This window comes from Ictalurus furcatus, chromosome 14 (genome assembly GCF_023375685.1).
Source record: "Ictalurus furcatus strain D&B chromosome 14, Billie_1.0, whole genome shotgun sequence".
NCBI lineage: Eukaryota > Metazoa > Chordata > Actinopteri > Siluriformes > Ictaluridae > Ictalurus > Ictalurus furcatus.
This window is the reverse complement of record NC_071268.1, coordinates 30,671,226-30,688,493: the sequence shown is the minus strand read 5'-3', so window position 1 is coordinate 30,688,493 and position 17,268 is coordinate 30,671,226. Positions and strand designations below refer to the sequence as shown.

General features: G+C 41.6%; 1 long non-coding RNA gene and 1 gene segment (V, D, J or C); both read left to right on the top strand.

The window, feature by feature from the left end:
- Positions 1-17,268, top strand: part of LOC128618303 (uncharacterized) — a 194,429-nt gene that overhangs the window by 36,424 nt on the left and 140,737 nt on the right. The window lies entirely within an intron of this gene.
- Positions 13,418-14,275, top strand: LOC128618289 (immunoglobulin kappa variable 3-15-like). The segment is given in 2 exon segments: positions 13,418-13,637; positions 13,765-14,275. Coding segments are annotated over 2 exon segments (429 nt in total).

The window sequence follows — 17,268 nt, the reverse complement described above, 5'->3', positions numbered from 1 at the left end:
TGCCGGAAACACAATGCGGCTTCCGCAAAGAGCGGAGTACCGTGGACATGATCTTCGCTGTTCGCCAAGTGCAAGAAAAATGTCAGGAGCAAAACGTCAGTTTATATACTGCATTTATCGATCTCACGAAGGAGAACAGAGAAGTGAACCGAGAAGGTCTGTGGACAGTTATGCAAAAATATGGCTGCCCGGACAAATTTATTTGCATCGTCCGAGGATTTCACGACGGCATGCTTGCCCACGTCATCGACAATGGCGTCATATCAGACCCTTTTTCAGTCACCACCGGAGTCAAACAAGGATGTGTTCTTGCTCCAACACTCTTTAGTCTCATGTTCTCCGCCATGTTGTGGGATGCATACAGGGACGAGGACCCTGGCATTGAACTTCGATACCGTAGTGACGGTAAACTGTTCAATCTGCGAAGGCTTCAAGCAGTGACCAAGGTTTCCTTTCAGCATGTGCGCGACTTGCTGTTTGCCACCACCGCAGTGGATATGCAAAGAAGCTTGGACTTGTTCTCCGCCTCCTGCGACAACTTCGGACTAACCATCAGCACCGACAAAACAGTTGTGATGCATCAACCTGCTCCAGGCGCGCCCTACGAAAAACCTTCGTTGCGGGTCAACAACCGACTTCTATCTGCCGTTGACAAGTTCACCTATCTCGGAAGCACAGTTTCTCGGCATGTGCTAATTGATGATGAAGTGATCTTCCGGATTTCAAAAGCCAGCTGCGATTTCGGACATCTAAGATCATCAGTTTGAAATTGACCTGGAGTTAACCTCTCTGTGAAACTCTGTATGTACAAGGCCATTGTCCTATCCTCCATGCTCGATGGCTCGGAAACGTGGACCGTCTACCAACGGCACGCCAAGAAATTGAATCACTTCCACCTCAGTTGCCTTCGACGTATACGCCATCAAATGGCAGGACAGAATCCCAGACACTGAAGTTCTGGAGCAAACAAAACTACCCAGCATTTTCGCAACGCTGAAACAAATTCAACTGCTATTATCACAATTTAGTCTAAAAATCTCTGGAGTTCGGTCTGAAGATGCAGGAGATTATTACTGTCAGCAGTATAGCAGCACTCCGTACACACAGTGTTATAGCGTGGTACAAAAACCTCCCTCAGCTGTAGAGGAAGTGCTCTGACTCAGAAACACACACTGATCTGAGAACAGCTGCAGAGCTGCTAAAGCTGCACTCCACTGAACATCATCAAACGTGTTGATGTTTAAAACATAATCATTCCTGAAAAGCAGAAAACTCTTCATCAGCTGTTCCTTCTGTGATGAAAAATCAGCTGATGTGTGTAATGGTATATGATGATTTCCACCTTCTGCTAAGAGGAGCAGTGTCTACTCCACACTACTGTAACACACAATGTAGTGCAGGATCTTTCAATAAGACTCAACATTCATTTCTATATTATTCTCTATTTCAATATTCATTTTCTCATCATCTGTAAAGTTTAACCACCAAACAGTCTCCTTTTCTACCCCATAGAAATAAAACTGAATTGAACTGAACACCTTAAACACACATGACCTGAGTTCCTGCTGAAGGAAAAAATCACCACAATAGAACATAAAGCTTCATTTGACTGAAGCTAAATGTGAAGGCAGTTTGATGCAGGTCTACGTGATGATGTAATGATGATGTGTTTAGTTTTAATTGAAAATGCCAGGGTGTTGTGTCAAATATATTCAGTTGACCAGAACACCTGAGCTTTATCATTATTGAATTTTTAACGTTCATTCTATATCTTAGAGCTCCCAAAGATCGAGTGTTGTCTGCTCGAGTTGTCCACAGTTCTGCAGTCCAAGAAAGAACAATACTGTGTAAGCCTTGTAATAATAATCTGAAGTGTTGGCCTTTGCAGTGGAACACGATTGAGTGAAAGTCTCTTTATATCTATGTATATATCTACCTTACTGATAATATGCCTAATAATATTTAGTGTTTAATATCATTGCTATCAGAAACACCACTCAGAATGGGTTTCCTAACATCTGAATGTGTATGAATGTGTATATTCACAACTAAATCATTTCAGAAACACATCAGATGTGGGCGGTGACTTAAACAACACTAAGAGGAAATGAAAAGTAGATCGGGATTTCTAAGATAAGGCAGAATGTTCTCCTATTTTTGACATGTAATTTTAATCATTTCAGTGGCACTGTTATGAAGGACATTTATGGCAGAGTTATTAATATAGCGAGGTTGTTTGAAGGGAGATTGTGTTAAAAATGATCACACAATCATGATTTCAGTTTGTACATGTCCTCATCACACCGAAAGTAATTCTAGAAAATCTCCCACAATTATTTTAAAACCATGGGACAAATCAATTGTCAAAAAACCTCATCTCTCATCTACTCCAACTCCAGATTGCTTGGACTTCGGCTGCTTCTAAGGCCAAACAGACTTCATATAAAACCACAATGAACTTTTTCACACTATCTGTTGTGACCCAGATGAGGACGGGTTTCCTTTGGAGTCTGATTCCTCTCAAGGTTTCTTCCTCTTAACATCTTAGGGAGTTTTTCCTCACCACCATCACCACTGGCTTGCTCAATTGGCATAAATTTGCACTTTTAAAATCTGTATACCTTGTTTATATATTTCTGTACAGCTGCTTTGAGACAATGTCTATTGTAAAAAGCGCTATACAAATAAAATTGAATTGTACTGAATCATTAAAAAGAACCCTGCAAAGTTCAGGTGATCAGCAAACAGAACAAACTAGGAAAACCAGGATCTCAGAAAGTCAGAATAACCAGGAGATCACAGTGTGAATAAAGCTTGGCACATCAGGAACAAAGACACTGAATGATACTTCACAGTGACTATGTTTACATGCACATCAACTTTATGATATTACATCAGAATTTGGCAATATTCTGATTAGTATTGTGTCATGAAAACGCCACAGTCCGATTGTGCGATTCAGATTAAGACAATGGGTGCACGGTGGCTTAGTGGTTAGCATGTTCGCCTCACGCCTCCAGAGTCCGGGGTTCGATGCCTGCCGGGTCCATGTGTGTGCGGAGTTTGCATGTTCTCCCTGGGCTGCGGGGGTTTCCTCCGGGTGCTCCGGTTTCCTCCCCCAGTCCAAAGACATGCATGGTAGGCTGATCGGCGTGTCTAAAGTGTCCGTAGTGTATGAATGGGTGTGTGAGTGTGTATGTGAGTGTGCCCCGCGATGGACTGGCACCCTGTCCAGGGTGTACCCCGCCTTGTGCCCGATGCTTCCTGGGATAGGCTCCAGGTTTCCCTGTGACCCTGAAGAAGGAGTAAGCGGTAGAAGATGGATGGATGGATGGATTAAGACAATATTCTGGTTCCCCAAATTCTGATTCTCACCCCTGGAATATGCCCATTTTAATTGGAAATTTGTTGCATGTAAGCCCCTTATTCAGAAAATCCACTGGAGATATAAGCACATGTTCAGGAACTGTGGGTGCTAACAGATGCATAGCTGTAGGCTAGGTATTTAGGAATGGCAACTCAGGCATACTTACAACAACCATGTATACAGGAATATACACAAATACAGGTTAAAAATAGGCAGCTTGAATGGCAGTACAAAAAATCGGGCTTAACTATCCATAAGCTCATGTATGATGAATACTTAAGTACAGTGAAGCCCTTAAAGTGGCAAGAAGAGAACATTACTCTCAAATTATTAATATGTGAAACGGTTTGGATTTGTCTGCCTGCCTCCTTTAATATGTTCAGCAGGTGAGACCTCCTCATGGGTCTCAAGCTGGAGCTCTGAGGTCGCCACGTTGACCTCTGGCTGGAGCTCAGCAGGTGAGACCTCCTCGTGGGTCTCAAGCTGGAGTTCTGAGGTCGCCATATTGAGCACTGCCTGTAGTTCCACAGTGCTTTCTGGTGTAATAATTTGTGCTTACGCCAGCTGCCCTTGAAGCGTTCCTTTGAGCAGAAAAATGCTTCCTGGAGACCTAGTTTTTTGCATGTAGGACATTGTAGCTGAGTCTCTTTCCAGCAGCCCTCAGTCATGCATCTCGGTGGAACCTCCACCACGTTGGCAAGATCCTGAAGCGGAGCTGTGGAGGCTGCCCTGTCAATCCCCTCATAATAGATGTGGAATGGCAGGTCAGCCTTGTTCGTCACATTGACTCCCTTCAACAGTTGATCCAGGTTGTAGCTCTGCCCTTTAAAAATAGTTCCATAAACTGAGTACTTTTCTCCAGTACCCTGGATCCCATGGCCGCTAGACGCTGCACCCACTGGCGAATTGGGCCAAAAAACGGGACACCATGAATCTTATCCATTGCCTCTCGCTGGGTTTGGTGTCTGTTAGGCTCGAGAAATACGTCTGGCAGTCAACCAGAAAATAGTCCGGGTAGCCAAAAAACCCATCAAACCGATTTGGGAGATCCACGAAAGTCTCTTGCGGAAACTGGATCAAATCCAAGGCGGGGATGGTTTGCGTAGCGTGACATCTCCCTCATCTTCCTGCTGCATCCATGTTGGGCGGAGTATTCTGTCATGGATCGGTAATTGAGGCGGAAGCAAGCGCAGGTAAAGACATTTTATTAAAGGCAGGCAGACAAATCCAAAACGTGAAACAGAGGCGTAGTCGAAAGCAGGCAATGGGTCGGGCGATCGGCAAACAGGCATAAACTGGGCTAGGCAGGAATCAAAATCGAGTCACTAGAACCGAGGTCAAAACACAAAACATGAAACATGAACAAGGAGATGAGAGGTGGGAAACAACAGCGTGATATCATGGAAACTAATCTATGTTTTAAACTAAACAATCTCACTTTCAAGGTAACTATCTACTATAATACTCCGCGCCGTGTACTGGGAGACGAGCGGTATATATCGCAAACATAATCAGCGTTAAGTGCTGATGGCTGAAGCCAATATAGACACACCCTCGAACAACAACCAATGACAAAACAGGGAGGAGACAGAACAGAAACAAAACAAACATGTCCACAGTAAACACTGTCACAGTCATCAGACTCTCCGAGCCCACTTCAGGCTGCAGCGCTGTCTAAAAGGGAGATCGTGACAGTGACTTACTCCTTGTGGAGTAACTGAAGTTTTTGACCTGTATCTGCATGATTCTATGCATTGTGCTGCTGCTGCCACATGATTGGCTGATTAGATAACTGCATAAATGAGCAGGTGCACATTTATTAAAGTGGACGGTGAGTGTATATTGTTTGAAAAGTAAAGTTTTTTTTGATGACGTGGACCATCCATCGCAAGTTCATGTGAATGAGTTGTTCAAAAATAATACAGTTTAAGGAACATATTTTAAAACTACATAACTGTGACCATTAGGTTTAACAATAACTATTTTTTTGGTTACTTTGCAGACTTTGCAATGACCACGCGTGTCACATTTCGCAGGCCAGTGTGCAACCTGGTTGGTGCGAACATTATCTGGTACTCGAAAATGAACTCTCTTGGGTGGTGGTGGTGATTGTGAACATGTGTCGTGAACTGTTGAGCGACCTCTCTGTGAATTTAAAAGAATCAGGCTAGTGGCAACCTCTGCCTGGAAGCGCCTTTGTTTCAATGGCTTTTGGACACCAAGTTGTTGACATTCATGGTGGTAGATCAACCACGCATTAACAAGGCCCAACATGATGGTTTGCCAGAACAAGTAGAGGTACCACTTATGTTATCTCATATGGTATTTGTACCTTGCAAAACATGCATCAAGGAAGTCTATTCCCCCCACGAATTTGTTGTATTCCTTCACAATGTGTGGCCTGTTGACCTCCACAAAAGCTTTGTCAGATTTGCTCCAGCGTTGAACTTTGTCTTGAGGCTGAACTGCACAGTAGGATGACATCAGGGTAACAGATTTATTGTCATACCTCCTGACAATGATCACGCTTTACTCCTTCTCCACCATGGCATCAACAGATCCTCTGTCTTACTTGGCAAGACTTCTCTCATCTTCAATCTGACAACCAGCTAAGCGATTGCAATGGAGTGTTCCTACAAAGTAGATCTGTCGCTGAAGAAGCTTGAGAGCCAGTGCTGGAGAGGAAGAAAAATTGCCCGCAAATACTTTGTAGTTTTGGTTTGATGGGAGAGTTTCACACAGCTCAACCACAATGTCACCTCCTATGCCAAGTGGTGTTCTTTCCCCAGTGCCACCTTGATAGACCACAGAATCACATAGGATTGCTCATCAATAGAGTTGTGCTCTTCTGGGCCATGTAGTCCGTGTTAGTTGGGACGTGTAGTCCGTGTTAGTTGGGACATGTAGTCCATGTTAGTTGGGACGTGTAGTACGTGTGAGTTGGGACGTGTAGTCCGTGTTATTAGGTGGGACGTGTAGTCCATGTGAGTTGGGATGTGTAGTCCGTGTTATTAGTTGGGATGTATAGTCCGTGTTATTAGGTGGGATGTGTAGTCCATGTTAGTTGGGACGTGTAGTCCGTGTGAGTTGGGACGTGTAGTCCGTGTTATTAGTTGGGATGTGTAGTCCGTGTTAGTTGGGACTTGTAGTCCGTGTTAGTTGGGACGTGTAGTACGTGTTAGTTGGGAAGTGTAGTCCGTGTTATTAGGTGGAATGTGTAGTCCGTGTTGTTAGTTGGGACGTGTAGTCCGTGTTAGTTGGGAAGTGTAGTCCGTGTTATTAGGTGGGATGTGTAGTCCGTGTTGTTAGTTGGGATGTGTAGTCCGTGTTAGTTGGGACGTGTAGTCCGTGTTATTAGTTGGGATGTGTAGTCCGTGTGAGTTGGGACGTGTAGTCCGTGTTATTAGTCAGGATGTGTAGTCCGTGTTAGTTGGGACGTGTAGTCCATAGCAGCCATGTTTAGGCTGTCCTGTGTTTGGTAATGGTATAGAGGAAAAGTACAGAGCAGAATCTGGCGCTGACATGAAATTGTAATACGTTTAGTTTATATTGTGCCTTTCCCACACCCAAGATTTCTTAACAATTATGAAAAACAAAAACGAACACAAAGAAACAAAAACACTCTCTTCTGGGGTGATATCCAGGTGTAACGAGTATGGAAAATATTCCATAAATTTAATGTTTAGAATTACACAAAAGGAAGTGTATACCTGATGTAGCTGTCTACTTGTGTGAGTACTTTCCCTTTAAATTGTCATGATGTCATTGGTCTGTGTAATTTCCTGTTTTGGCTCCTCCTCTTCCCTTTCGCATTATGATTGAATGGGAGAGGTAGGTTTAATTTCGATTTCTCAGTAATCTTGTTTCATCTTTATTTAAATCATCATTTATATACATATATACCCATTTTAATTTGTGTGTATAGTGTTATTTTATTTATCTGTGTGATTATTTTTGTTGTTTTACCCTCCTTTTTGAGTGATTTGTTTTGTATTTTGTTTCAACATGTGGCCATCGCACATCATGTGTATTTTATAGAGCACAGTTTAAGGGCGATTCACTCAGGGAGACTGCTTGTTTGTGTCATCAGAGGATAAATGAAGAGTTGACCCAGATGCCGTCCACCTTTTTTGGATAAAATAAAACACACAACGCAGACTACAACCAGTTACACAGGCATTGTTCGTGAACATATCAAGCCATGGATGGATCCAACACTTGCCTGTTTGACAAATGAGTGTTGTCAGTGAAATGTAGAGATGCTAGCAGGGTCTGAAAACAGTGGCGAGACATGTTGTCAGCGACCATGGGACACCTTGACACGCGCAGATAGAGGCCAATCAATATTTCCAATTCTTTAACAGTGGTGTTAACTTTTCTTTGAGCTTCAGATTTCTGCACACTGTACAAATTAGATTGTTCCTACCGTAACTCAAACATTTCTACAGTTAAGCTTTCTGAAAGGTGGTGTGTGAAAATTGTCTGGAGGTGTGACATTCAAGATGAAATGACCTCAAAATAGGACCAACGTACGATATTAAACTCTTTTTTGTTTGTGTCAGTTAAAGATATGCAAAATAGTTTCATAATACATTTCTTTAACAATTTAATTAATTTGACATTATTTTTACGTTTGCATTTGTTTAAAGATGTTTTGAAATGAACTGCAGAAAATATATCACTTCAAAATAACTGAATCAGCTAAATTAATTTAGCAGCTCATTACCATTTTTCTTAATGTGACAAAGACGTCATGTGACAGATTCTTTTTTAAGGTTAACAGCCCGATGCAACACACAAGTCACTACGATAGTTTCGTAACTTGTTTTATATAAATTGGTTCAAGAAATGTGAACAAAACAGGATAAATGTAATATAGGACATGTTATTAAAACATTGCATTTGTTAAATGGGTTGAAACATACCTTTAGTAACAAAAACAAGCCATTTAAAAATTGCTGACACTGCAACATGTGCCAACCAGGCAGACCACCATTTTGGAAATGATGTCATGGTAACACAAAACTGACATATGGTCACATGATCTAACCTGGATGTTCATTAGATTTCCTGGGTTAAAAGTCAGCTCCAAAAGGACCTTTCCAGATCATCCCGGTATTTGTGACACCTTTGTCAGAACCGTGTTTTCTGGTGCTAGTTCCACACACTGCGTTACTGATCAGGACCCACCCAGTCCCCAGTGTTACACATGAGTTTATATGTTACACACCTTCAGTTATAGTGTTATAATAGTTAAGAGCAGCAGAGTTCACCCCATATAACCTGGGAATGTACAATACAGTGGATTTACACATGTGACCTTAAACACAGTGTTGATGTCTATTACTCACTGGATTTAATTATATTATAATCATTAATATGATAATAAAGTCATGTGAATTGCACTGATGTGTTTAGAGAGAGTGAAAGTGTTTAGTGTTTTGTGGATCTTTACAATAATCAATGTGAATGTGAACATACATGAGAAATGACAAATTAGGTATAATCAGTTTAATATAATTTAATACAATTTAAATCTGGATCTGATTAAATCAATAGTTAACCTTATGTCTGGCTAAATTTTTAAATACTACACTTAAGTTACATGTGAGGAAAAAAATTATAATTCTTAGTCAGAAAACACAGACGATCATTTTCAGTTTAAATTCAGTGTCCAGTTCTGACACCAAGTAGGAACAGATGAAGGAGATGACGACTCTTCCGTACTATTAATATAAAATACGTGTGCAGTGTCAGTTACCTCAACCATAAATCCTGCACTAAAGAAAGACATGAAAGCAGCTTCCTGCTCCACACCCAGCTAAACACACAGAGACAGTTTTAACCAGTAAAACTGAGAGATCAGTGAAGTGAGAGAGAGATTTACATGAAGACGGCCGAGTGATCCTCTTTCTCCCAGAATAGAGCAGCACTTTCACCAGATGTTCAACTTCCTTCAGCCAAACTCACTGAAGCACAACACACAGCACTGAATCTACAGCTAAACACACTCTCTCATCACACTGATAATGACTATTCACTCTAATAAAAGAACACACAATGTCCAAAATGAAGCTTTATTTCAGCAGAGCAAAACTACAGGAAGAGCAACAGGACAGTGAAGAGAGTAAAGACAGAAATGTCAGCATTGTGTAGAATTGAAACTCTATTGTAGATGGATGTGTAAGCAGCTCAGTGTTCAATTCTATCTTGGAGCTGTTAGACTTCACACTGGCTCTTTCTGAACGTGACCGGATGATCGACGTTGTCATGGGAGACCTTACAGACAAACTCCTCCCCCTTTTCCCAGAGCGCTTTGCTGAGGGTCAGGGTGCTGCTGCGTGTGTACCCGTCCTTCTTCTGTTCTTCGGCGCTGGTCAGAACCCCGTCCTTCACCTCTGAGCCGTCCACTGTCCAGCTCACCAGCGCCCCCTGTGGAGAGTAGGCAGACAGCAGGCAGAGCAGCGAGGCCGATCCCTCAGACAGCTGCAGAGAGGAGGGAGGGAGCAGAGACACGGAGGGCTTCACCGTGGGACCGGCTGGAGACCACAAACACACAATAAACACACATTTACACACGCTTACACAACATTTACTCATCACTGCTGATTCACATTACTGCAGTTCAGTAGAACGACTCAGCAGGAGAACATTTACTAGTCACTCGTTATATTGTGGAGCGACTCGGACTTTGATCAGATTTATACTGGGAGTGTATTCCAGTCCTCCTAAGTTGTTCTGTTACTTTTACATGTAGTAAAATAAAGACACTGATGATGTAAATACACTGATATTCCACAGAATCAGGGCTGGAAAATACAACATCACACCTTCCCAATTGAGTTTCCTGATAACAAGATTTACTCAATTATAATTCACATATCTGGCAAAAAGTCTGAGAAATCAGTCCAGTGATGGAAATAACCACATCACACCACATCCACCTTTCTACACACTGTTTATCTTTGTTTGGAGATTCAAAATCAGTACATCAGTGAAATGATAGAAGGCTAACAGACACAGGATTAAGTTTTATACCATGTCCTTCACAGCACACAATATGAACGTAAGAAGCTGTGAATGTAAAAGTGCTCTGTTTACTGAGGAACACACTGCGTACTTATTCAGCTAACAGCTCACTCCTCATTTATTCTTTCTCTTAGCTTATTTTTATTTTACTGTCAGAGTTTTTAAAAAAACACCTACATTCATTATCATTAAGTATAAATTATAATAACTAACTAACTAACTAAATAAATAAATAATTTAGTGAATTTATAATGCCTACATTATTTACTTACTAGGGTTCAACACAAACATAAACAAATTAAATAAATAATTTTCTGTTTGTCTAAACTTTATTCAATATTCTGAGTAACGATGAAAATAAAAATATGGAATTTTAAATAAAGAAGAGAGACTTACTGACGATGAGTTTGGTTCCTCCACCGAAAGTGAACCACAGTGATACATTCTAATGAAACCGTCGTACAAAAACCTCTGTTACACTACAGTGACCACACACACACACACACACACACACACACACACACAGTTGTGATGTTTGCATATGTGTGCTGTGTCAGTGCTGCACACACTTTAAGAGCTGTAGTGCTGATCAGAGTGTGTTCAGTCCTTTCAGAGCCACTGACACGCAGCACAATGATGATGGTACTGATTCTACTGCTGGGGACACTGGGACTCCTCACTCACCGTGAGACTCTCTCTTTACTTTTATTATTCATACACATCATCACATCACTCTCACACTCATTACTACATTTGTTGACATTATTTTAACTCTGCATCCTTTTCTTTAGAGTCCTTTGGGGAAATCGTCATGACTCAGTCTCCAGGATCTCAGTCTGTTTCTCCAGGACAATCTGTTACTCTCACCTGTACATCCAGTCAGAGTGTTAGCAATGAGCTCAACTGGTACCTGCAGAAACCTGGAGAAGCTCCTAAACTCCTGATCTATTATGCATCTAACCGTCAGTCTGGGATTCCAGATCGTTTCAGTGGCAGTGGATCTGGTTCACAATATAATCTAAAAATCTCTGGAGTTCGGTCTGAAGATGCAGGAGATTATTACTGTCAGCAGGATTACAGCTTTCCGTACACACAGTGTTATAGCGTGGTACAAAAACCTCCCTCAGCTGTAGAGGAAGTGCTCTGACTCAGAAACACACACTGATCTGAGAACAGCTGCAGAGCTGCTAAAGCTGCACTCCACTGAACATCATCAAACGTGTTGATGTTTAAAACATAATCATTCCTGAAAAGCAGAAAACTCTTCATCAGCTGTTCCTTCTGTGATGAAAAATCAGCTGATGTGTGTAATGGTATATGATGATTTCCACCTTCTGCTAAGAGGAGCAGTGTCTACTCCACACTACTGTAACACACAATGTAGTGCAGGATCTTTCAATAAGACTCAACATTCATTTCTATATTATTCTCTATTTCAATATTCATTTTCTCATCATCTGTAAAGTTTAACCACCAAACAGTCTCCTTTTCTACCCCATAGAAATAAAACTGAATTGAACTGAACACCTTAAACACACATGACCTGAGTTCCTGCTGAAGGAAAAAATCACCACAATAGAACATAAAGCTTCATTTGACTGAAGCTAAATGTGAAGGCAGTTTGATGCAGGTCTACGTGATGATGTAATGACTGTATTTATGGTGTCGTTTAAAACATCTGTGCCTAGAAAGCTCTTGCTTCCTTTCCCCTGATTATATTCTGAGCTAAAAGAGCAGACGATCAGCTCCTGTCAGAGCACCTGGCTGATAAAAGATCAATCTACTTAGGAAGAAAATAATGAAAAGCTTACGTCATTGCAGATCCATAAATCCAGCTGTACACTGCAGAGAGTCTGCAAAGTAGCCGATCTGCTCCATAATCTTCATCACCTGGAAAAGAGTTCTGTTCTAACCTGTAGACTAGAGATCTAGGTCTGTATCTTCAGGAGGTTCAGATTGTAGGAAAGGGGCTGATGGGAGAAGTGCTTGGATGTTCTACAAGGCTGTGGGTAACTTCCTGTCTCTATCTAAACAATCTATGACTTTATTGGTTTGAAACATAAAGGTTTTATTTGTCAGAAGTTGCTTTATAGTCCCGTGTGTTAAATGCTGAAATAATGTAGAACATCTGGATCTGGTAAATGAATCAGAATTGTTTAAATCTTTAATAAAAGACTAGGACACACACACTGGGCCTCATTTATCAATCCTTTAGTAAAGTGGTGTGTGAATGTTTGCACAGACCCGGGCGTCCTTCTTTTACACACTGGCGTTTCTTCTTAATTGAATGACGAGTCATATTTATATTCATTTACGGATTTGTGTTGACTTGCGCTCGTTAATTATTTTCTTCACGTTTAAAATGTCTTTAATTAAAGACATGAAACAGCTGGTTTCACTAAAATCTCATTCCATGTGTTTGTACATTTGTACATGTGTGACTGAAATCAATAAGATCTATAAACCTGACAGCATCATCTGTATATAAAAGTGCAGTAATCCATGACAATTATACGGACATCAGTGAGGAGGTAAGGAATATTGTGCTGTTGTTGTGATTGTTCATTTCTGAAAGGTTTTGTTCCTATTTTCTGACTGAATTCTGGAGTTTATTTTCAGGACTCACCAGAAGATTCTGCTAACATCAGCATCCTTCCTGAAGCACGTGGCTCTGAGAAGATTGCACATGTACAGTCGGCCATGTTAGATGTTAGCAGTCCAAGAGGTTCCTGCCAGTATCTGCTCTGAAGGTGAAGAGTGGAGGACCAGGACGACCCCACTAACAAATCAAAAGCAGGTCATTAACTTGGTGGAGGACTTTCATTCCACTGGCCCACTCACCTCAGAATTCAGTGGAGCTCAATTCAAAGCAGAGATGGAATCTGTTCTAGATAATAATACACTGCTTTTGTCCTTTGAGTCTTGGAGCATTGGGCACAGCAGGCTTTGGTTCTATAGTGATACAGTCACGGTACAAAACCCTCTGTTACACTACACTGACCACACACACACACACACACACACACACACACACACACACACACACACACACACACACACACGTTTCCATAGAGAGAGGTTCCACTTTGCATTAGCAGCTCATGCTTCAGCGCTCTGCGAGTGTTTATAGCCCTGTGACTTTAACACTTCATGACTGAGAGCTGCTGCTCAGCGACTTCACCCACAGCAACCATGAGTTTGATCAGCGTCTTCATCTGCACACTGGCCCTCTGCGCTCGAGGTAACACAATGTTTTATCTTCTACTGTTCAGCTGACAAATCCATGTGAAGTAGGCCGACTAGATGAACTTCAAACTCAACATCATTATTAATGTAGGGAACGGATTTCTTCTTCTTCTCTTTTTCAGGATCCAGAGGTCAGGTGACTGTGACTCAGAGTCCTGCAGTGAAACCTGTTTCTCCAGGAGAGACACTCACCATCAGCTGTAAAACCAGCTCTGATGTTTACTATAATGGTGCTTATTATTTTTTGTCCTGGTATCAGCAGAAAGCTGGAGAAGCTCCTAAACTCCTGATCTATTATGCTGATGAAAGAGAATCAGGTATTCCAGCTCGTTTCAGTGGCAGTGGATCTGGATCTGATTTCACTCTGACCATCAGTGGAGTCCAGACTGAAGATGCTGGAGATTATTACTGTCAGAGTTATCATGAGATCAGTGGTAGCGATGTGTTCACACAGTGTTAGAGCGTCGTACAAAAACCTGTGTGAGTGTGACTGCTGCAGCTGGGACCTACTGCAGGTGCTGAGGGGGACGATGTGATACAGCACAATCACACACACACACACACACACACACACACACACGCGCACACACACACACACACACACACACACACACACACACACACACACACACACACACTCACACGTCCACTGCAGGATAAATTTGATGAAGGTGAATTTACAGTAAGTTTATATTATTGAGCTGGCTTTGCTGAATCATACAGCTGTGTATCATCAGCCTAGCAGTGGAAGCTAACAGCATGTTAATGGATCATTTTACCCAGAGGTAGCATGTACAGGGAAAAGCAGTGGGTGTAGAACAGAGCTGTCTCGTACTGTGATGAGGCCTAAATACTGACTGAGATTTTTAAATTGACGCAATCTAATATATTTAGGAGGAGCATGAGAGGTTCTGATTTTCCAAATGCAGAATATAATAGAATGATCACTAAAACAATCAGACAAGACACCAGGTTTAACTATCCTTTCTGGATTAGTGACCAGTATCAGGTCCAACAATTATGAGGACCGACGTTCCACTCTAGTCGGTTCATTGATTAGTTGAACAAAGTTTGTACTACCAATAGATATTTATCGTCAGAGGAAGAACGGTCAAGCCAGTTGCAATTAAAGTCACCAAGAATAATAATTTCTTCATACCAGCCTAGAGAATTTTTAGTTGACAAAATGCACAATGTAGACCTTTAAACCTTTAACTAATTCAATAATACATGTAATAAAAAAACAAGATGATCAGAGGATCATATTGAAGAGGGAAGTGGGTGAGGGAAACATGAGCAGCAATAGAGCCTAGACAAACTAGAGCAAAGACAAAAATAAAAAAAAAAACACAACAAAAATTGAACTGATCTCCAAAAGGCATAAATTTAAGCAAGATTAGTGTATTTGTTTTGTTTTTGTACAACTGTAGAATAATAATAATAATAATAATAATAATAATAATAATAATAATAAAAAGTAAAGGCACATCATGTAAAAGTTTGGGCATCCCAAGAGAATTGAACTCTCAAATAACTTTGACCAAAGTCTCAGACCTTAATTAGCTCGTAAGAGCTATGGCTTTTTCACAATCATCATGAGGAAAGGCCAGGTGATGCACATTTCAAAGCGTTATAAACACTCAAACCTTTTCCCAACAGTCAGCACCATGGGCTCCTCTAAGCAGCTGTCTAGCACTCTGAAAATTAAAATGATTGATGTCCACAAAGCAGGAGAACGCTTAAAGAAGACAGCAAAGTGTTTTCAGGTAGCTGTTTCCTCAGTTCGTAATGTAATTAAGAAATAGCAGTTAAAAGGAACGGTGGAGATCAAGTAGAGTTCTGGAAGACCAAGAAAACTTTCAGAGAGAACTGCTCATAGGATTGCTAGGAGGCAAATCAAAACCCTCTTTGACTGTAGAAGACCTTCAGGAAGATTTAGCAGACTCTGGAGTGGTAATAAACTGTGACACCTGCACAAATATGACCTTCATGGATGAGTCATCAGAAGAAAACCTTTCCTGCATCCTCATCACAAAATTCACCATCAGAAGTTTGCAAATGAACATCTAACAAGCATGCATTTTGAAAACAAGTCCTGTGGATTGATGAAGGTAAAATAGAACTTTTTGGCCACAGTGAGAAAAGGTGTGTTTAGAGAAAAAAAGGGTGCAGAATTTCATGAAAAGAACACCTCTCCAACAGTTAAGCACGGGGGGGATCGATCATGCTTTGCGCTTGTGTTGCAGCCAATGCCAACGGGAACATTTCACTGTTAGAAGGAAGAATGGATTCAAGTAAATACCAGCAAATTCTGGAAACAAACATCACACGGTCTGTAAAAAAAAGCTGAAGGTGAAAAGAGGATGGTTTCTACAACAGGATAATGATCCTAAGCACACCTCAAAATCCATAATGGACTACCTCAAGAGGTGCAAGCTGAAGGTTTTGGCATGACCCTTACAGTCCCCTGACCTAAACATCATCGAAACTCTGTGGATAGACCTCGAAAGAGAAGTGCATGCAAGATGGCCCAAGAATCTCACAGAACAAGAAGGCTTTTGTAAGGCAGAATGGGTGAAAATCCCCCAAACAAGAATGGAAAGACGCTTTGCTGACTACAAAAAGCATCTACAAGCTCTGATACTTGCCAGAGGGGGTGTTAATAAGTATTGACTTGCAGGGGGCCCAAACTTTTGCTTTCTCCCCAGTGAAAATAAACTCTGCAGAAAACAAATAACTTTTTTCCAGGAGTGCATGATGAAATATCAAGCTTCTAGGGAAAACCATACACTAACCATATTTATAACCCTGCAATGTTAGATTATTCGGCCATTGTGGGAAATGAATGGCTCGGCTATTTAGCTATGCAGAAGGTGGAGGAGGTGCTTGCAAACTACCTCTCTCCATTGATTGCAGGTAATTTAGGGGGCCAGCTTTGCCATCCAAGTCATGTAAGGCCAACTCAGCATTGGCGGGCAAGGCCTATGTAGCAGCGGGTCTCACTTGTGGGTCACTGCATACAATGGCAGTGTTGCAGGCCTACCAAGCAGACCTGCTGAGTGAGCTCGACATACGGCCAGTTCCTTCCCTGTCATGTTGAGTTCGTCAGTGCTAGTACGAGGGAGGAATAGAAGGCGAGTGTGGCGCTCTACCTCCCCCCGCTGATTGGCAGCGGAGGGACATATCACAGCACATGAGGTTGTCAGGGCACTTAGCCCCCAGTACTACTGTAAGGCCTCCCATAGTCAAGGCTGTCCTTGGTCTTCTCTGGTCAATAAAAATCTGATGCTTTCCCTCCAACACAATGTGGAAGAGTTAACGTCACTAAAATTTGGCAATCTACCTTTCACAATCCATCTAATTGATCACATTTCTCCTTTCTTTTGCAGTTGGTACAGCAATAGATGCGGTGCCACGTTACACTTCCATTCTGCAGACCTTCAAGAAGATTGGCGTAATGTCTAAAGCCTTTGAAAAGCACAAGGTCAACAGAAATACTGTGGTATCCACCGCATCAATCGGAGAGATCTTCTCAGATTTATCTGATAACGCACCCCCAAAAGAGACTTTGCTAAGCTTTACAAAGCGTTGTCAGTCTGTAAATGAGGTGGAACTGAAAGAAAGGA